The 22768-nt window shown below is 36.9% G+C and overlaps 1 protein-coding gene across 1 annotated transcript; it reads right to left on the bottom strand.

Moving 5' to 3' along the window:
- Positions 1–2083: 2083 nt before the first annotated feature.
- Positions 2084–2914, bottom strand: LOC128032577 (uncharacterized). The gene is made up of 2 exons (XM_052621193.1): positions 2629–2914; positions 2084–2409 (listed from the first exon to the last, which is right to left on the bottom strand). The coding sequence occupies exons 1-2, from the start codon at positions 2912–2914 to the stop codon at positions 2084–2086; spliced, it is 612 nt and encodes a 203-aa protein (XP_052477153.1).
- Between the last annotated feature and the right edge of the window lie 19854 nt (positions 2915–22768).

Raw genomic sequence — 22768 nt, 5'->3', positions numbered from 1 at the left:
CTCCACAACAGAAGCCCAACCCATGCAGTATGTCATGTCATAAATTATACGTGGATGCAATATGTCCTAGTTTGTAACAGTCAAATAAATATCATAAAGCATACGGTCATACATAGCATAAGGCCATAACAATCATCTTATCTCCTAGGGGTATTTCGATAATTTACCCATCGAGGGTATTTTGGTGATTTACCCATCGTGGTTATTTCGATAATTTAAGACCTATCCAAAGGCTTAGAGTCTCCTCGAGCAATACAGATAATCTATTTGATTAGAAAGTGCAAATGGGCTTCAAGCCCGGTTTCCGGCTCAATTGGGCCTACAAGCTCGTGTGGCCCATTTGGCCAAATTCCAACTACGGCCATGTGACCTACATATCCCAATTCAGTTTCGACCACTTTTAATAATTTTTTTTCGTGTAGGGCTTGCGAGCCTATTGGGCCCACACGGCCCATTTCGGCTTAATGACAGTATTGACTTATGGTGTACAGTTACACACTTGTCTGCGAAGTCAACTGAACAGCTCGTCGCCCAAACCAACATTAATTCAAGATATACCATCAGTTTCCAATCATTAATGTTCACAATACTCAAACGCAAATTGCCACTCTCTACTCACCTTGAACGAATGAGAATTGCTTAATGCTCTCGGATTGCCAACTAAGAATCGATCTCACGACCTCGCCAATTATTTTCCTAAATAAAGAAACCTATAAGACTGGATTGTTAGCAAGAATAAGACTTAAGACGCCAATAAAAAATGCAACACCATCGATGAACAACCAACCTACCCCTTCAAATATTCGATTGAAAGGTGAAAGAAGAATCTTAGATGCCTCTGCACTTCCGAGAAACCCTCTTGAATCGCAATGAGAGCAGTATGAGAGAAATGAAATAACAATTGGTCAGTATGATTATTCGGTTTTGAAAAAGAATAGAAGAACACCAGAGCATACGGTATTTTAAAAGAAAAGCAGAGAATAAATTTTGATAATTTACCGATAGTTAGAACCTTTACAAAAGATTAACGTAGAGAAGCATTAACAATAGAGATATTCGGCCAGCCCAAGATAAAAGATGAACAGAAATTAAAAGAAGAGATAGGAAGGTTCGGCCAAGAAGATAGAAAAAGAAAAACAAGGTTACAAAGAAGAAATGACACGAATGGTCAATTCGTAGCACAAAAAGACTAGCAGAAACTTGACAAAGAGATGCACGGGTGGTCAATTTTAGTTTCGACTCTTAGAGAAAAAAGAAAGAAAAAAACCAAAACTCCCAAAAACTAGAGAGAAAACTCGGCACCTACACTGACCAAAACCGAAATGCATTACCCCAAACACCCCCTTAGCCGAATTTCAAAACCAAGATTCCCCAAACGGCACACACACTCCCCCATACTCCAACTTCCTTGATTCACTCAACCAATCTCTCCATAATCTTCTCCTCAACTTACTCCCACAATATCTCCATGACCAAATCAACTCTTCAACCCTCACACTTCTACTACAACACAAACTCTAGCCACCCTAGCTGCAAAATAAAAGCCCCCTATACAATGCCAACACTCAAACCTCAGACCTCCTGCCACACTTGTAACGCCTCCCCATTGCACTACAAGGCTTTTTTGTGACAAAAGACAAGCACAATAATTAATAAGACCCAGGTGCTAGAGTCTAGATCCTTTTCAGAGCAAAATTTAAAAATTCTGCAAAAGCCAATACTTGAACCCAGGCTTCTCAAACACCCCTATACACACCCAAATCACTTAACCATTAAAGCAAACAAGCAATTTGTGTGAAAATATGCAGAAATTAGAAACCTGAATATTTGGGGCGTTACAACTCTAAACCCCTTAACGAAATTTCGGCCTCGAAATTTACCTGATCAGAAAAGGTGAGGGTATTGTATCGCATCGCCTTTTCGGTTTCCCACGTGGCTTCCTCTGAACTGTGGTTATGCAAAGTACTTTGACTAAAGGAATAGACTTCCTCCTTAGTACCTTAACCTTGCGATGCTATACCTGTACTGGTTCTTCCTTAAAGGTTAAATATGGCCTAACTTTGATTTCCTCCACTAGAACAATTTACATGGGATCAGAGCGATAACGCCTTAACATGGAGACATGAAACACATCATGAATCCGGTCTAATTCTGGAGGCAAGTCAGGTTCGTAAGAAACCGGTCCCACACACTTCAGTATATGGTAAGGCCCACACCTAGGGCTAAGCTTACCCTTCCGTCCAAACCTTAGTATCTTTTTCCAAGGAGAAACCTTGAGAAAAACAAAATCCCCCACAGAGTACTTAATCTCTTGGGGCTTAAGATCCGCATAAGACTTCTGTCTATCAGATGCTTCCTTCAACCGGCCTCGAATCACTTTTACCTTTTTTTCAATGTTAAAAACTAATTCTGGCCCCAAAACTCACCGCTCACCCAGTTTAGTCCAGCAGGTAGAGGTACGACACTTACGACCATACAATGCCTCGTACGGTGCCATTTGAATACTGGACTGATAGCTGTTATTATACGCAAACTCTGCCAGTGGCAAATAGTCTTCCCAGCTACGTCGAAAATCAATAATACTTCTCAACATGTCCTCCAGTATCTGAATCACCCTTTCTGACTGACCATCTGTCTGAGGATGGAACGCAATACTAAAGTCCAGTCTTGTACCCAAAGCCTTGTGTAACTTCTTCCAAAACCAAGATGTGAAACGAGGATCTCTACTAGGTACAATAGAAACCGGTACTCCATGCAGTCTTACAATCTCAACCACATACAGTGTAGCCAACTTCTGCAAAGATAAATCAGTACGAACAGGTATAAAATGGGCAGATTTCGTTAGTTGATCCACAATAACGCACACCGAATCATTTTTCGTAAGCGTTAAGGGCAGCCCACTCATAAAATCCATTGTTACTCTCTCCCATTTCCAAAGCGAAATCTTAACTAACTAGAGTAATCCTGACGGTAACTGATGTTCAGCTTTCACTTGCTGACAAGTTAAACACTTACTCACAACATCTGTTACCTCACGTTTCAGTCTAAACCACCAGTACAACTCACAAAGATCTCGATACATTTTATTTCTGCCTGGATGCATAGCGTAAGGACTATTGTTCGCCTCTCGCAGAATAGACTGCCTTAACTTAGAATCCTTCGATACACAAACTCTTCCACGGAAACACAGTACCCCCTCACCATTCAACCCAAAATGTGAAGTCTCTCTATTCTCAACTTGTCAGAAATGAGAAACTAGTGACTCATCCACCAATTGCTTCACTTTAATTTGCTTAGTCCATGACGATCTCACTTGAAGCTCAGCTAACAAGCTACCATCATCAAACAAGCTAAGACGAGCTAACATTGCTCTCAAATCAGATATAGCCTTACGACTCAGTGCGTCAGCTACCACGTTAGCCTTACCAGGGTGATACTCAATCGAGTAGTCGTAATCCTTAATCTGCTCTACCCATCTTTGCTGCCTAAGATTCAACTCCTTCTGAGTTAGGAGGTACTTGAGGCTCTTGTGATCTGTGTAGATAATACACTTCTCACCATATACGTAATGCCTCCAAATTTTTAGCGCAAATATCACCGTGGCTAACTCCAAGTCATGGGTTGGGTTATTCGCCTCGTGAGGCTTAAGCTGTAGAGATGCATAAGCAACCACCTTACCCTCCTGTATCAGTACACAACCCAAGCCAACATGTGATGCATCATTGTAAACAGTGAATTCCTTTCCAGACTCTGGCTGTATTAAAACAGGGGCCTCAATCAAAACTTTCTTCAATCTCTCAGAACGTTCTTGCTGCTTATTAGTCCAATTAAATGGTACCCCTTTACGTAACAACTTAGTCAAAGGTGTAGCAACTAAGGAAAACCCGTCAAAAAAATGTCTGTAATACACTGTTAGAACCAGAAAACTTTGAATCTCAGATACGGTCATAGGTGGTTTCTAATCCAGTACAGTTTCAATTTTTCAAGGATCAACCCTAATCCCTTCGGCAGACACTACGTGACCTAGAAATGTCACTTTTTGCATCCAGAACTCACACTTACTGAACTTGGCATACAGTTGTTTCTCCCTTAAAGTCTACAGAATAACTCGAAGATGTGCATCATGCTCACCCTCAGTTTTTCAATATACCAAAATATCGTCTATGAAGACTACCACGAACAATCCAAATAAGGCTAGAATACTTGGTTCATTAGATCCATGAAGGCAGCTGGTGCATTCGTCAGCCCAAACAGCATCACTAGGAACTCGTAATGACAATAACGAGTCCTAAATGCAGTCTTATACAAATCAACCTCCTTAAATCTTAACTGATGGTACCCAGAACAAAGATCTATCTTGGAGAAAATCAAAGCTCCTTGCAACTGATCAAATAAATCGTTTATCCTTGGTAAAGGATACTTATTCTTAATAGTCAGTTTATTCAATTGTCGATAGTCGATACACATGCGCATGTTTTCATCCTTTTTCTTAACGAACAACACAGGTGCTACCCACGGAGACGCACTAGGTCGAATAAATCCTCAATCCAACAGCTCTTGGATTTGAGCTTTTAATTCCACCAACTCCTTTGGTGCCATCCTATAAGGGGCGATAGACACTGGAGCTGTTCTAGGGAGGAGCTCAATTCCAAATTCAACTTCGCGGTTCGGAGCCAACTTAGGGAGCTCATAAGGAAAAGCATCGGAAAACTCCTTAATAGTTCTAAAATCTTCAATAGAAGGACCCTCAACTTCATATATACTAACATAGGCTAGAAATGCCTCACAACCCTTGCGAACCAGTTTTTCTGCCCTTAAACCAGAGATCACATTAGATAGAAAGTCCTTACGCTCCCCAAACACAACCACCTTCTCATCTTCAATAGTCTTTAATACCATACGCTTAGCAGCACAATATAAATTAGCTCGGTGTTTCACCAGCCAATCCATACCCAAAATAAGGTTGAATTCACCAAACGGAAGTTCCATCAATTCCGCTGGAAAAATTACTCATTGGACCTCAAGGGGCACATCTCTGAATAACTTATTTACCCTTACAGACTGTCCCAGTAGACTTATCACAGTTTTCCCACTAACAATATTTTCGAACTGAATACCCAAAGTTCCTGACACAGTGCATGCAACGTACGAATGTGTAGACCCAATATCAATTAAAGCAATGTAGGGTACACTACGAATTAAGAACGTACCGGTTATGACGTCAGGATTGTCTCCATCCTCTTGGTGATGGGCAGCATACACTAGAGCTGCTTGTTTCACTACAGTGTTACCGGTACCTCTACCTGGGGCTCCACGACCTAGTCCCATACTGTTTCCACCTTTGACCTGCCCATGGCCTCTCATTGGCTATTGCCACCTCTCACTGGCTGAACATGCCCCGGTCCCGTAGCTTGTATCTAAATCGACCTCTGAAGACAATCTTCAATCCGGTGATCCATGGACCCACATCTAAAGCACGCTCCAGTCCTCTTCCAACACTCACCCTGATGAGATTTCCCACAATTAACACAAGACTACGGCCTAGCAATAGCAACAGGAACTCCAGTCCGAACTAACCCATCAAACCTAGCCTTCTTAATCGGCCTCCCAGAAAAACTTGAGGGCCCAAAATCCTTCTTATTCCAGCCCTTATCTTTTTCACGATTCTGGTGCTCCGAGTGCTTCACTTTTTCAGTAATCTTTGGCTTTTCTACAAGAGCAGCAAAATCTCGCTTCCTCTGCGGAGCTATAAATACCCTTAACTCGTCTCGAAGACCATCCTTAAAATGTACACAATGTTCATACTCAGGTGCTACAATCCCTCGGGAATACCGACTCAACAGTAAGAATTCTACCTCATATTTTGCCACTATCTTACTCCCGTGGGTCAAGCTCAGAAATTTCTTTCGGCGGGCGTCCACATAACTTGCACCCACGTACTTCCCTTGAAAAGCCACCTTAAAGAAGTCCTACATCACACGATAAGCCTGCGTACCCTTTCTCACGGTAAGCCACCATTGGTAGGCCTCATCTCGCAGTAAAGACACTGCCCCCTTTAATTTTTGCTCCACAGTACAGTTAAGATCATCCATTATTTGTTTAGTCGCTTCTAACCAATACTCCGCCACTTTTGGAGCTACTCTAGAAATACCTGTGAAAATCTCCACTCCAATAGACCAGTCATTCTGAAATTGACCCTCGGCCCACTGTTCCAGTACTAGCTCCAGCAACCCTCTCTGCTTGGGATAAAGCATCATCCCCAGCTGCTCGATCAAAAGACCCCGTCTCAATTACTAGTGAGGCTCGTGCTTCCTCAGCAGGTATATGGCCCGATATCGACGATTCAACCCGAGCACTTCTTGGCCCCGTTTACCCCTTCCGCGAGTACCTCTTGTGCTCATTTTGATATGCGCTTATCTATTTAAAAATTCTTATGTATCAGCTTATAATTTCAATAATTATTAACAAATGTATTATGGAAAACAACCATGAGAGGTTTGTTTTCGCAGATCGAGGTCTCACTACAGTTTACAGTCTCCTACGATTTTAGTTTCCTTTATCTAGAGTTTCACAGTACAGTTCTATTATCTATAGTAATCTCTAAAGGTTTTTAAGTTGAAGTAGTCTAAAGTATATAGAAACTTACAGATTCAGTACTGGAGACTCGGTGTCCCACACTTGCAACCTTCATAAATAATTCCAAACAGTTTTTCAAAAATTCCAAATATTTCCAAACCCATTCCACAGTAGAGTTTTGTAAACTCAGCTCTGATACCACTAAATTTAAACCCCCAAACCTCGCCTAGACGTTACAACCAAATCTGACGTGTCTCATAGAAGTGTTTTACGAATTGAAAACTCATGCAGAAAATCGTCCAGTAAAAATCCAATTAGTTCTTACTTCTTAAAATCATTTGGTAAGTTATAAAAAAGCACCACGCGGTACAAACAGCTTGTGATTAGAGGTTTAAATTTGTGGATGCTAGTCCATTTAAGATTATTTTAAATTTGAAAATACGTGTTTGTCTTGAAAACAGTGTTTGTTGTGAAAACTTATTTGTTTTCGCTAAGTAGCTCAAAATAAACAATTAAAACCCAAATAAAAGAGAATTAAAGTACCAGAGGCCTTATTACAGAAAAATCACTCTAAAGTGAAATTTAAATAACTAGTCTAGAAAAAAATCAAATATTGGCGAACGTGTGGCCACTTCCGAGTCCCTCGCAGCTCCAAATCATCTAAAGTTGGGGATTACCTGCATAGTCAGAAGAAAAGGGTGAGTTACGGGAACTTAGTGTGTAATCCCCTATCATGTAGTAACAATCTGAGCCCGAGCCCTTTCCAGTATCAGTGTGGCCCTTAGCCTAATACAATATTAATACAGTGTGGGCCTTAGAACAATATAGAAACAGCATGGACCTAAGCCTATTATAGTATCAGTATGGTGTAAGTATGCAAACCCACCCTAATCTAGCCAAACACACCACCCGTACCAACCCTACACACCATGTGGGGACAAAGTCGACCCACCCAGTTCACACACCAATATTGCAACATAACTGCCAGTAATAATATCGAGCAGAGCTTCCGGTATAGTATATGTGGCAAAGCCACCAGTAATAATAATTGTGGCAGAGCCACCAGTAACAGTACTTCCTCCATAACAGAAACTCAACCTATGCAGTATGCCATGTCATAAATTATACGTGGATGCAATATGTCATACTCTATAGCAGTCAAATAAAATCATAAAGCATACGGTCATACATAGCATAAGGCCATAACAATCATCTTATCTCCTAGGGGTATTTTGGTAATTTACCCATCGAGGGTATTTCAATAATTTACCCATCGAGGTTATTTCGGTAATTTATGACCTATCCAAAGGCCTAGAGTCACCTTGAGTGATACAGATAATTCCTTTGATCAAAATAGTGCAAATGGTCTTCAAGCTCAATTTCGGCTCAAATACGCCTACACGCTCGTGTGGCCCTTTTGGCCTAATTCCAACGACGACCATCTGAGCAACATAGCCCAATCTAGTTTCGACCCCTTTTCATAAAATTTTTCAGTGTAGGGCCTACAAGCCCATTGGGCCCACACAGCCCATTTCGACCCTGCAAAACCCATAATGGCCCAAGTGCACGAGAACACTCGTGGTGGCTTTTACGGTCTACTACCCTCAGTTGTGGGCTCAGTTTATCCACATGAGCGATCGCATGCTCGTGAGGCCTCAAATACGGAAGTTTGGGCTTTTCGGCTTTTACCGACTCATAGCGGAACTAGTGTGGTTACACACACTCTTTCGACTTAACAATAGTATTAACTTATGGTGTACAACTACACACCTGTCTGTGAAATCGAGTGAACAGCTCGTCGCCCAAACCTACATTCATTCCAGATATACCATCAGTTTCGAATCATTAATGTTCACAATACTTAAACCCAAATCGCCACCCTATACTCACTTTGAACAAATGAGAATTGCTTAATGCTCTCAGATTGCCAACTAAGAATCGATCTCACGACCTCGCTGATTATTTTCTTGAATAAAGAAACCTATAAGACTAGATTGTTAGCAAGAATAAGACTAAAGACCCCAATACAAAATGCAACACCATCGATGAACAACCAACCTACCCCCTTCAAATATTCGATTGAAAGGCGAAAGAAGAATCTTGGATGCCTCTGCACTTCCGAGAAACCCTCTTGAATCGCAATGAGAGCAGCACGAGAGAAATGAAATAACAATTGGTCAGTATGATTATTCGGTTTTGAAAAAGAGTAGAACAACACCAGAGCATTTGGTCTTTTAAAAGAAAAGCAGAGAATAACTTTTGATCACTTACCGATAGTCAGAATTTGCAAAAGATTGAAGCAGAGAATGATTAACAATAGAGATATTCGGCCAGCCCAGGATAGAAGATGAACAAAAATTAAAAGAAGAGATTAGAAGGTTCGGCCAAGAAGATAGAAAAAGAAAAACAAGTATGTAGAGAAGAAATGACACGAATGGTCAGTTCGTAGGAGTAACCTGATAAAGAGATACACGAGTGGTCAATTTTAGTTTTGACTCTTAGAGAAAAAAGAAAGAAAAAAACCAAAACTCTTAAAAACTAGAGAGAAAATTTAACACCTACACTGACCAAAACCAAAATGCATTACCCCAAACTCCCCCTTAGCCGAATTACACAAACAAGACTCCTCAAATGGCACACACAATCCCCACACTCTAACTTCCTTGATTCACTCAACCAATATTTCCATAATCTTCTCCACAACTTACTCCCATAATCTTTCCATGACCAAATCAACTCCTCAACCCTCAGACTTCTACTACAACACAAACTCTAGCCGCCCTAGCTTCAAAATAAAAGCCCCCTATACAACACCAACACTCGAACCTCAGACCCCCTTGCCACACTTGTAACGCCTCTCCATTGCACTATAAGGCTTTTTTGTGACAAAAGACAGGCACAATAATTAATAAGACCTAGGTTCTAGCGTCTAGATCCTTTTAAGAGCAAAATTTAAAAATTTTGTAAAAGCCAAGACTTGAACCCATGCTTTTTAAACACTCTTACACACACCCAAATCACTTAACCATTAAAGCAAACAAGCAATTTGTGTGAAAATATGCAAAAATTAGAAACTTGAATATTTGGGGCGCTACAAAAAGCAAGTGTAGCACAGCTGCAGTTGTGTGGCCACCTCCGAGTCCCTCGCAACACCAACCTGCCTACAACTGGGGATTACCTGTACAGTTAAACAAAGGGGTGAGTTTACAAAAACTTAGTGTGTAATCCCCTAACAAGCAAACAATCAATTAAAAAGTAGATAAATGCAGTTTGGGTCTGAGCCTGTTACAGTAACAGTCTAGTTCAGTGTGGGCCTAAGCCCTTTCCCGTAACAGTAAACGATTGGGCTTGAGCCCATCACAAATCCAGTAATCAGTAGGGCTTTTGCCCAATTTCAGTGCTATTATCAGTGGGGCCTTGGCCCATAACAATAACAGATATTAGTCGTGCAGTGAATAGTATGTAATATCATTAATCAATGCAGTAACAGTACAAAATCATCAATCAGTGCAGATATGCAGTTAGAAATCCAACCCACTCCAGCCTCTACACACCACTTCGTTCTGCCAAACACACCTTGTGGGGATAAAATCGACCCACCCAGCCAGACACACCAAGATTAGCACCGGTTGCGGCACTAAACAGTACTGTAGCAAAGCTTCCAGTAAAATAAACGTCATATAACCATCAGTAGGTCCACAGTCGTCTTAGGTGATCCATGTAACCTTATCAGTACGGTACACTTCCTCCAAATATAACAACCCATCCCCATGCAATATATCGTAGCATAATATCATAGGTGTATGCAAAATGTCATGCTCAATCATAGTTATACATAACATAAAGCCATAACAGTCATTTCATCTCCTAGGGGTATAACAGTCATTTTACTCTATGGGGGTATTTCGATCATTCTACCTTATGAGGTTATTCCGATCATTTTACCCTATGGGGGTATTTCGGTCATTCTACCCTATAGAGGTATTACGATCATTTTACCCTATGAGGGTATTTCGGTCATTTTACCCTATAGGGGTATTTCGGTCATTTTATCCTAAGGAGGTATTTCAGTCATTTTACCCTATGAGGGTATTTTGGTCATAACAGTGTAAATGGGCCCAAGACCCATTACTTGGTCCAAGTGGCCCACACGCTCGTGTGGCCTGTTCAGCCCAGAATTTTCCACAAATCGTGGATTTTATCCGTGTGGGGCCCACAAGCCCATTTTGGCCCAACGTGGCCCATTACGGCCTAAGCCTATGGAAATGCTCATTGAGGCCTCTACAGTTTATCGCCCATGATTCGTAGGTTTGGCTTTCTACATGACCGATTACATACTCGTGTGGTCTCAACACCATATTTCGGCTTTTCAGCTTTTTCCGTTCTACAGTTACAGTGGGGTGGTTACATACTTGATGCCATTTGTAGATTTCCTTTGTTCCGAACACTCTTATTCTGAAAATCAATGATCATCACACCCTTGGTTCGTAGGCAATGTGCCAATCAACCTTGACCAGCACCAGTTAGGAATGGAAGCAATGCAGGTTGGAGAAAGCGACGAAAACCTTGAAAACCTCGTCGATGTCCCATCGAGAACAAGGAACAAATGAGATGATATATATCTCCCCACAGCAACAACCTCTCAAAATCCCAATATTATCTCCTCAAATCTCTCAAAATATCCCTCCTCAAATCTCTCTATGGCCAATTCAAACTCCATTTAGCAGTATTTCAATCCAACTCTACCAGCCACACGAATTAGGCAGCAAAATAAATACTCCCTTTTTGATGCGCCACCACTCAAACCTTAGACCCCATGTACACTCCACATGCCCCTTACCACTAGACCAACAACTCCTTTGTATCATATTTTAACCACAATAATTTAAGAACCTACTATCTATATCCAAGGATTTTATTCACTTAAAATAAAAATTTTGCATAAGCCAAGGCTTGAACCCCTGACTTCTCAGACACTTCCAAACACTCCTAAATCACTTAACTACTGAAGCAGACATTCATTTATGTCACGTCCTTGCATAACTAAATATCTATGTGCAGTTTCCTAACTGTTCCCTTGTTCAAAATCTATTTATTCTAGGCCCAAAATTTGAGGTGTTACAATTAAGCCTGTTATTTGACAACTCAGCTGCAACCTTCTGATTATGTGTTGTATTTCGGTACAGCATGGTGTGTAGGGATGGGTGGGTTGATTTAATCCCTACATGGTGTATAGGGTTGGACGGAGATGGTGTGTAGAGGCTAGTGGGTAGGATTCTGATTTATGGTATCTGCATTCTGTATCTGATATGGGCCAAGGCCCTAATGTATTTTTGAGACTGTATCTAAATGGGCTAAGGCCCAAACTGATTCTGTGATGGGCCCAGGCCCTAGACTGTATCTAACTAAATGCTGTTGAATATCTGTATGCATGTTTTCTATGGGGATTACACACTGAGTTTGCGAAAACTCACCCTTTTTCTATTTAATCTGTATAGGTAATCCCCAGACTTGACAGGTTAGTGCAGCGGAGAACTCAACGGTGGCCACATGTAAATTTTAGACCATTTTTTGTTATTTTATAGAATTTATTACTTATTTGGTGTTTTTGATGTAACTTTTGGACTATGAACTTGTTGGCTTTAAATTTGAGACTTTATACTATTTTTATGGTTTTTTTTTAAAAACTGCAACTCAACAAAACACGATTTTTCTAAAAACTAATGTTTTCGTAAATAGAAACGATTTTCCCTAAATTAATTAGTTAGAAAAGTTTCCACTAAGAGACAAGTTTTAAAGCAAATCAACTAGTACTTTTTTTTTCAAATTAAATGAAAGCTAACTAACTGTAACAGTTTTAACTCGAAAATGTTGTCTTCACATCCCATTCCATGTGACATCGTCAGATTCGACCATAACATCTAGGCCGAGTTTCGAGTGTTACAATCTTAACTCGATAAATTCTGTATTTTAACTTAGGTTCAATTCAAGTCTATAGTGGGAACTGCGGATTTCGTAAGTAGTGCTGTAATAGTGCGAAATTAAGGTGTGGGTTCTAATATGAAAACTTGAGTGTTTAAATCATATTTTTAGTGTTTAAAATGAAATTTAAGCTTGCTGGTCAGACTTATTAAAAAGGCTAAGTAAGTGATTTTAAGATGGCGAAATCAGGTATGTTTCGAGCCCTAGCTAAATGGCATGCTTCCTAATTAGTATAGCTGACTGATTAATCATATGGTTGGTTTTAGTATGAAATGACATGATTGATTTGAATATGTAATGATTTTTGTTGCATGCTTTAGTGAATTGCCATGAAATGTACTAAATGAAAGTCTGCTATACATGGATTGGAAAACTTGTTTATGAAATGGTTATGAAGTTGAGGAATGTTAGAATGTCATCAAATTGATTATAAATGGAATGCTTGATAAGTGTCACCATTGTAAGAAAATGAATTATAATGAAGTCGTGTAAATCATGCCATTAAAATTTGATTATCATGGTAACATGATCTTGTTTGAATCTCCTATGACAATGCATGTGCATGGGGTGGGATTGTGGATGACGAAGGAGTTCTGTGGAGTAATGGCGACAGATTAAGTTCGCATTAATATTGTCAGTACACTACACTGAGAGCAATGAGGAGAATGGCAATTATATCGCGTAATGATTGACGGTATAATTGCATTATTTATAATGGTGATTTAACCATATCGAGCTTAGCTTGTAATGTTAGGAGATTGGTAGATGGGTTCTGGGGAACTCGTGGTGTGTAGCAGATAATTGGGTAGGAAATCATTTTGCATTATATTATGACCATGAAACATTCGAATGATAATGTTTTATGCTACGTTTTATGTTGCATTATATTATTGATTGTTATTTGTATGAATAATTCAATTTTCTTACTATTTCAACTCACACTAAACTAGTTTAGCTCACCCCATAGTTTCAAACACGAGGACATACGATGGACTTCGGACTAATTATTTATTCTACCTTATTTTTATTTAATTGTAAAATTTATGTGGACTATGGTTTGGGTTTTACTTTGATTTCGGTTTTTCATGCATGCATACTTGACACATTAATTTGGTTTTAATGCTCACTTTGAAATTGGACAATGCGTGATATTTGGCTTAACATTAAATTTGTCATAAATTTGGTTTTCTGTTGCAATAAAAGATGATAAGGTTTTTGTTGAGTGAAACAACGCATAGTTTATTTTCTAAAACCACGCTATCGCATATGAAATAATTTAAGGGTGGTTGACTTAATCAATGAATTTTTTTCAATTAACAAGTGCAAACTGCAATTTTTCTTATAAGAGAGTAACTAAGGTTTTTCAAAGAACAGTAGGGTCATTTAGTCACATAGGTGATTAATGTAGTCTTCACATTTCTGCCATAACGTTTAGGCAGGGTTAGGAGGTTACAATTTCACCCCATCTATGCATGTATCATTCCATTAGAGAGAAATTGATGATTTGGGGCTTAATTTGAAGAAACTGACAGTTAATAAGCTTAGATTTTAAAAAGGACAGAATCATAAATTAAATAAAACTTGTTAGATAAATTTGTAACATTAGGGACTAAATTGAATAAATTAAAAACCTATCATGAGATTATGTTATGAATAGAAAGTATAGAGTTCATAATGGAAGAATGAGATATCAGATGTCGATTCGATGTTAGATATTGAAAAATATGTATATCCCAAGTACAGGGACCAAATTGAATAAAATGAAAAATATGTTTGGTTATGTATTTGAATGTTAATTGGATGTAAACCAATGTTGTTTCTATTATTAAATCATCAAATGTAGTTAAAGATGACACCGATCTATCGTAAGAGAAGGGAAAGACGAGAGTCGTAGACGAGTGATGAGCGTGCCGATTTTTACTTTTATGATTCGAGATCGTTTCATTTATATACATACATATACATGTTTGATGCATATTAACTATTAAGGTAACACTATTACTTATCTTGAATTGAATTGTGTGACAGTATTGAATGCTGAATGATATGAATTGCTAAATGACATGTGATATTTGATATTAATTGTTGATGGAAATGGTATGGAACTATAATATTGAATCAATTCATAATATGAAATTGAAACATTGGTTACTCTATTAGTTATTCAGGTAGAATTGGAATAGTTGGCTTGCCATAGGGTTAGGTAAATGATTATAAACTATCATTGTCGGGCAGCTCGAGGTGGTAGAATGTACATATATAGTAGTCATCATTGCGGGCAAACCAAGATGACAGAATAAATCGATTGTGAAAGCCATCATTGCTGGGCAAATCGGGGTGGTAGTATGTAAATATTCTAATAGTCATCATTGTCGGTTAACCTGGGATGACAGAGTAATAGATCTGTGTATCCATCTTAAACCCATCCTGGCTTAATGGGGATTTATAAAACAGGGATTGGTTATATCATAATTGAAATGAAATGAGATTGAACTTGATATACTTTGTACATATTTGAAATGTGGGAAATGATAGCATGTGAAAGGTTATGCAAATTGGATTATATGAGCCTAAAGGGTCGACATGGAAACAAAACGAATAAATAAATACGATACGGAAATAAGAAATTAATATAGTCAAGTGTTATGAATTGAAATGGAAATGTATGGATTATTGAAGGTAGAATTTTAACATGATATGTTTATTTAGATTTGCTAATTGTGGAAATAAATGAATTTAAGAATATGACATGAATAGGTGGAAATGAAATGGTTATGACTAATTATATATTGAATTGTAGTAATTTATATTAATGGTAATGCTAATGACTTGAATCATGAAAGTACCATTGAGCTTTATCACTCAATGTACAGTTTGTTTATTCCGTGTGCATGTATTAGTAGATCTCGAAGAGTCGAGAAGTGATCCAACATCCAAACGACGACACTTCACTCAATAATGTTTGTATAGTTCCTTTGTTTTTGATAAATGGCTTGTACCAAGGTTTGAGTTGGTTTTGTATTGTAAATGGTCATTTTTGAAGTTTTTGTAATTAATGTTAAATAAAGTATATGGTTTGTTTAGTATGTGTGGAATTGGAATAGATTTTGAAATGGATGAAACGATGCAATTATTCACTTGTTTTAGGTGTCTTGAATTGATACCATATGGTTCTTGTGAAACAACTAGTCATGTCGTGGCATCAGGTCTTTAACATTGCAAAGAGAAATCGATAGTGAGTTGCGTCGCGACCTAGAACCCCTGAAGTTGCAACGGCAACATGATACTTTGAAATTTTTACATTTTAGTCTTTATTCGATCTTGGGTTATAAAAAGAGCTTTTGAAGCTCGTGAAAAGCTCGTATATGGTTGCAAAACATGTCATGAATGCATAATGATTTTAGTAGAACATATGAATTATTAAGTTGAATTATAATTGTTTGTAGTTGCTCCAACAACAAATGTGGCATCCCGTAGCCTGGACCTGGTGATCGGGTTGGGTATGGGGTGTTAAATTTAGTATTTTCTAACTTTGCTTAAAAATTGTTTTGGCAAAAATTCAAATTAAAACACACCTTTCTTAAGCAAGCTAGTGGATGACAATAGAGGATTGAAAGAAAAATTTGTTTTCCTTCTTTCTTTGTTGGACGATGCAAGAGAGAAAAAGATGAACCTAAAGTTTTGTTTTTAGCTTTTCTCTCTCCCATTATCTAGTCATATATATATACTTAGATTAGTGCCATGTTTTAATTTAAATAATTTTGATTAGTTAATTAAATTAAGGTCATTATATAATATATATTATATTAATCTTGATGAATTGGTTTAATCATATCATTCCACTAACTTTATTCTAATTTTGTTTCATTATTTTATAGCCCTTGGTTTAATTGCCATTAAAGGCACTTACTAATTAGAAATCAATTTCCTTTTATCTTAGACACAATTCTATTTAGTCTATGTACTATTTTATTACCGATTCAATTCAATAACAATTAATAATTCGAGTTTCCCAATCCATATTTGACACTTAATTATTCTATTTTAATGACTTACTATCTCCACCCATTAAATCCGGTCCAAAATCAAATTTTACGATACCATAGGAAATCATGTCGTTACATTCACATTTCTAATCCATTAATCCTTTCACTCGTTCAATATTGTTTCCCTTTCTTATGAAGTATCCAATTCGCTACATTATTTCAACAAAAGTATTTCTCAATCTGTTGACCCATCCTTCTAAACTAAGGTCTCATTAAGAGTAAATTAAGCAATCGTCATCTTGCTCCCATTTCATTAAAACTATCGTCATTTCATTGGTAAATTTCTATTAATTAAGATTTCCCCCCAAGGCCTTAACTAAAGGTTTTTTATTGAGTTCAACTTTCAAATTTTTTCAAATGTTTCCCAGTAACCTATAACGAAATAAGAGCAAAAGAAAAAAGTCTTTCAAAACTTGCTAATCATCATTTTAATTTAATAATAAATACAATGCAACCAACATTTCCAAAAAGTCAACAACCAAAGTGGTATAAAAAAAAGAAAGGGAGCAAACATGAATTTACAAGCCTCGGAATGATGAAAGAATGAAGTTCTCAAAAAAAGGGTATGAAAAATGTATTAAGGTTTAATATAAACTTCCCAAGTGATGATTCTTCAAATAATTTCATTAAACAATTTAAAATTATTTTTCAAAAATCGCCTTATTGATATCGTCCAATTTCTATGTTTTGTCCTTGTAATATCCCAAATTTTTTACTAGGCGTGTGACATTGTTACGGTAGAGGATATAGTGAATTTTCAAGAAAATTTAGAAAAATTATTAGATAAATGAATTCTTATGAAAGAAGTTGATTTTAGACATGAGAGTTTATGAAAATAAATTTAGAAGCAAAATGTGATTAAAGGACCAAATCACAAATTTTGAAATGTTTGAGTAAAGTACAATTTATCCAAAATGAGAAATACGAGTTATTATTTATAAATTGACATAATAATAAGTTGGAATATGTATTGGTAAGATGAAAATCTCTTTTGGGACCAAATTGGAAATATTTGATAGTATAAGGACTAATTTGAAAATTTACCAATTTTGACAAGAAAAGGATAAAAGTGTAATATTTAGCCCCCAATGATGTTTATCAAGTATTAAATGAGAATTAAATAATTTGGGCTGATTAATAACTAATTGTTGTGAATAAATTATGCTCAGAGTCATAAAAGGGGCAAAAAGTTCATTTGATTCCATAAGGGTATTTTAGTCATTTTTCAAGAATTTTATGATAAAAATACTATTTGAATGATAATTTTGATATATTGAATTTATTTGGACCATTGGTTCATGTCTTAGACATGTGGGTCGTAAAATGTAAGATTTTTGTGGCTTGAATGTAGGGTTTGAGCCTTGGCCCACTTAATAGATATTTTAAAATGGAAGAAAAAAAGGGGGAGAAACCCCATTCTTCTTCCTTTGGATGGAAGCATCAATGGGAAAGGGAGAAAGATCCTCCCAAGTCTTCATTTCTTTTCTTTTTCTAATCTCCAAGCCTTCCAACTTCAACTCCATGTCTCTCTTGCTTGAATCACTTTAGAATCAACCTCCATGTTAGTTTTCCTCCATCATCTCAACCCTTTTTTCAGTTAGGTTTCTATGATTTTAGTGAGAGTAATCCTGACTAGTGAGAGTGTAACACCCCATTTTTGACTAAATTTTCGGGTTCGAGCTACATTGTTGGAGCAACTACGTTCTCAATTGCAATTCAAGTCGACAATTCATGCATGTTATTAAGCTCAATGCATAATTATAACATGTTATAATATCATATCAGGGATTTAAATGAGCTTACCAAAGCTCTTTTGATAACCCGAGGCCATTTGAGGACTAAAATGTAAAACTTTTAAAGTTTACCAATTTGACGTCGCGACCATGAAGGGATCATGTCGCAACATCAAGGGAAGAAGCTTAGCATTGCAACTTCAATACTGCAGTGTCGTGACTCCAAAAATAGGAGGTTGATGTCGCAATGTGGAAAGCTATTGTCACGACATTAATAAGGTAGTGTCCTGACATGAAAGGCAGACTCCTTCAATATTTGAACCATTTTATTCAACTTGCCAATTTGCAAAACTCATTTGGTCTTTAAACCTCATAATGTAATTCAACTCACATATATACTTAATTACATAGCTTAAATAATTCAACCTTATACTATTTACATGAATGTTTAACAATTCATATGCTTGAGCTATAATTGACGTTTACTAATTCCAAGTCCCAAAATGACCATTTACATTATAAACTGACTCAAACCTTAAGTACATGTTGTATATCAAAACGTAAAGGAACTATACAAACATTGCTGATTGGAGAATTGCGACTTGGATGTTGGACCACTCCTCGAGTCTTTGAGATCTTGCGCCACCTGCGCATGGAATAAACAAACCATACATTGAGCAATGAAGATCAGTGGATTCAAGATAATAATACATTTCAAGTAGCATGTCAAAAGGTGTAACTTAAACATAATCTAACTTTCAATATCATCAACCAATATATATGCCTTATGAATCAATTTCTATGCCAATTTTTGTATCATGCCACATTCATATATCTATAAATATGATCATATACATTCCAACACCATATCATATACTCATATATAAAACAATCTCATTTATTTTTCTCGTTTCATTTCTGAATCCTTTGATCCATTTTGTTATCATATCAGCCCTCAGAGCTCGTAATAAACTAATTCGCATGATCTTTTACATGCTATCTTTAGTCACATTTCACATATATGCACATATAGTACCATTTCATATCATCATTTCTATTCAAATGCCATTTATCAAGTTCATGTTTAAAATCCCTATTAACTGAACATGGAGTCAGGATCGATACACGGATCTATTACTCTGTCATCCCGAGTTGCCCGAAAATAGCTAGTATGTAACAATCATGTATACATACATATATATACACATTGAACTCAAATCGTAAAAGTAGAAACCGAAGCTTTCGCCACTCATTTGTGACTCTTGTCATTCTGTTCTCTCGCGATAGCTCAATGTCGTCTTTAGCTATGTTCGGTAATTCAAGAATAAGAACAATATCATATTACATCCAAATCACATTAAAATAGATAACCAAATATTTTTCATTTTATTTAATTTAGTCCCTATATTCGGGAACTCATATTTTTAAATATCTAACATCGGATCAAAATTCGATTTCATATTGTTTCACTAGAGACCTTATACTTCCTATCTATAACATAAATTCATGTCAATCTTTGATTTATTCAATTTAGTCCATAATTTCAAAAAGTTATCAAACAAGTTTAACTGAACTTTTAACTTAGTCCTTAACATAAGTTAAGTTCACTATCTAAAAACCTTTCCAATTTCAAGCTTAATTTCATCTATTGTGCTTCAATGGCAACTTGCTAAACATCAAATAATTGAAGAAATTAACTTATAGGTACCTAAATCTAGCTCCCATGATTCAAAATCTATATAATTTAAAGAAAAATGATTGGAAAAGAGAAAAGCCTTTCTTTATTCAACCATGGACAACAATGCTTGTGGAAAAGATGATTGTTTCATATTTTTCCACTAAAATTTTTTTATATATACTTAATTAAAGTTTCATTAAATTTAATCAACTTAATTTATTATTTATTAATTTTATTTACTTAACTTGTAACAGCCTCACCCAACCCGTTTTTTGAATTCGGGTGCAAGAGTCACAACTGGACCGGATTATCATTCAGACTCAGATTTCTCTACTTTAAAACATACTACATTAAATTTTTATAAAACCTACAACAGAGTTAAAAACTTTCCAACAAAGTTTATAGTCCGAACTATGGACTCTAATGAATAAAAATAAATACATCATAGTTGCCCCCTTTGAGGAGTCTCTAAAGGTAGCCCCTTCCTATGTTCATGTCATTATCCTTTGAATACCCCTTGACTCCCTGTGATCTAGCTTGGTTCCTCTTTGAGTCTTGTATTTATCTCACGCATTCATAGAACAACCCTTGTAAGTTGAGACGAATTTAATAAATTTCTTCCGTTCATAAAATATCCCTCAACTTGCCAGGGTTTCATATACATAATAATAAATGCAAAAAACTCCCTGATTCCATGGGAATGCTTCCTTGAAGTTCTCCTAGCGAATCCTATGGACCATTCTGATAGCCCTTTTGAATGCCTCGCCACTCCTACGGACCTCATCCTTTTTTTACCTATTTTCTTCTTCTCGTCATTTTTCCATATTAAGGAGGCCTCCCAACGTATTCTCTCAAATGCCCTTGGTGATTATTCACAGTTTACCTAGCCCGTGGCAAACTCTTTCCTTATCTTAGTCCTGGTTGTCTTGCGCATGTTTCTTTTTGTTAGCATGACTATTAGGCCCCACGCTACTGTTGCAGATCAAACCATGCTTGGTCTAAATAGCAATCGGATTACCTCCTAGTACTCCACCTTGTTTGCATTACCCATAAGCATAACACATCCTCCTACTACGGACCACTAAGGTCTGAAATACTCAGCCACTATCATTGAGTGACCATCTATGTTCACGAGTTCTCTTTCTTACCCTTTGGCTCCCATAGAACTAACCATTTGGCTAATACCCTTACACTAGTTCTTCCCCCTTAGAGAGGAATAATCTTGGAATTTGTCACTTTATGTTCCCATTTTTTGTGACGCCCTTTATTATTTGAGTTTTGGCTAACCCCTCCAATCCTTATGCACTAACTGACACACATGTGCTACACCCCTAGACTATACGGTTTCTCTGAGCGTCCCCTAAAAACCCTTATTGGCGGATCATTACCTATAATCCCTGTTTATGCCACTTTTCACCTGTCCTTACGTTATGCGTTGCTGGTGCGTCAATTTCCATAACCATTATTGTTGGATTTCTTCCATATGCCCTACCGGCTTGCATAAATACTATTCTAGTACTTTTTTTCCTTTTTGATTACAATTCTTATTCATTGGCAGATTCCATTGGTCCGTTGGCTAACCATTGAGTACCATACTTCCATTTTCCTTCCAACCCATTTTTCTTGTTTGCATAATTTCCCACGATTGTCATCCTAGATGAATACTTGTGTTTATTATCCCGATGGATTGACTTGTATTTATAGTTCTGGTGGTTTCTCATGCATTGCCATAGTCGAGCTATGGTCTTGCCCTACATGTTCCCACCATTAGCGTCTTGGCAGACTTTCTCAACTATCTTAGTTGAGCCAAATTCTTGCACCTGTGTTTAAAACTTAGTTTTCTAAAAATATGCAGAAACCTTAAAATGGTTCTGAAAACATTTAACTTGGTTTCATGAGTCTTACGTATACTAAAGGAATCAATGCCTTACTAGCTTACTGGATTTTCCGTTTTTCCTACTTGAACCTCATGATTATCGTTTCGTGCAGGGCTTCCCTTAACCACCTATTCTTTGAAACAACCTAGGAAGAAGATGAAGAAGAAAGGAAAATGAAACAAATCAGATAATAAGTCTCCCGAGAAATCATTTCTCTACTATTTATAACTTTTCTTCCGTGGTCTCCAACCGTATATCAACCATTCATCTAGAATCATTTTGTCTCCCACTAATAGACCGACCAGTTACATCCTAATCGGATCAGGAATGGTCTCCAACCATATTCCATTTTGTTCTTAACTTTTCCAATTTTTTTCAATATAGACCTCTATTTTATGGTCTTTTTCAATTTAATCCCCAAAGTTCCTAATTTTCGGTTAAAAGGAAATCCGAGTGAGGCATAACTTATAAACATTACTAATCATAAGTAAGTGGATTACCATCAATATCAACTAAATCATATTTAAAATTGTTTAAATAACCATTTTGGTACTTGGATAATTGCTATCTAGGTCCCCAAGCATTTTTTCAGTTAAAACTCAATAACAATTAGACTTTTACAAATTAGTCCCTGTGCTTTAATTAGCTATTTTCTTGATTAAATTAATTAACCAATCTTCAATATATTTCCATACTAACTATGTGTATCTTCCTATTTCATTCCAATGGGATTGGTTTATGGAAATGGGGTTCTTAAATTGCATTTTATGACACCGATAAAAGTTGGATAATTATAGAGAGAAAGCTCTATTAAGGTAAGAGATGTTTTTTACCTATCCTAACATGGTATTTAAGTTTAATGACTGTGAGAAAGCT

The sequence above is a fragment of the Gossypium raimondii genome, chromosome 9 (genome assembly GCF_025698545.1).
Source record: "Gossypium raimondii isolate GPD5lz chromosome 9, ASM2569854v1, whole genome shotgun sequence".
Taxonomy (NCBI): Eukaryota; Viridiplantae; Streptophyta; class Magnoliopsida; order Malvales; family Malvaceae; genus Gossypium; species Gossypium raimondii.
The sequence above is the reverse complement of the archived record's forward strand: the minus strand, read 5'-3'. Positions and strand labels throughout refer to the sequence as shown.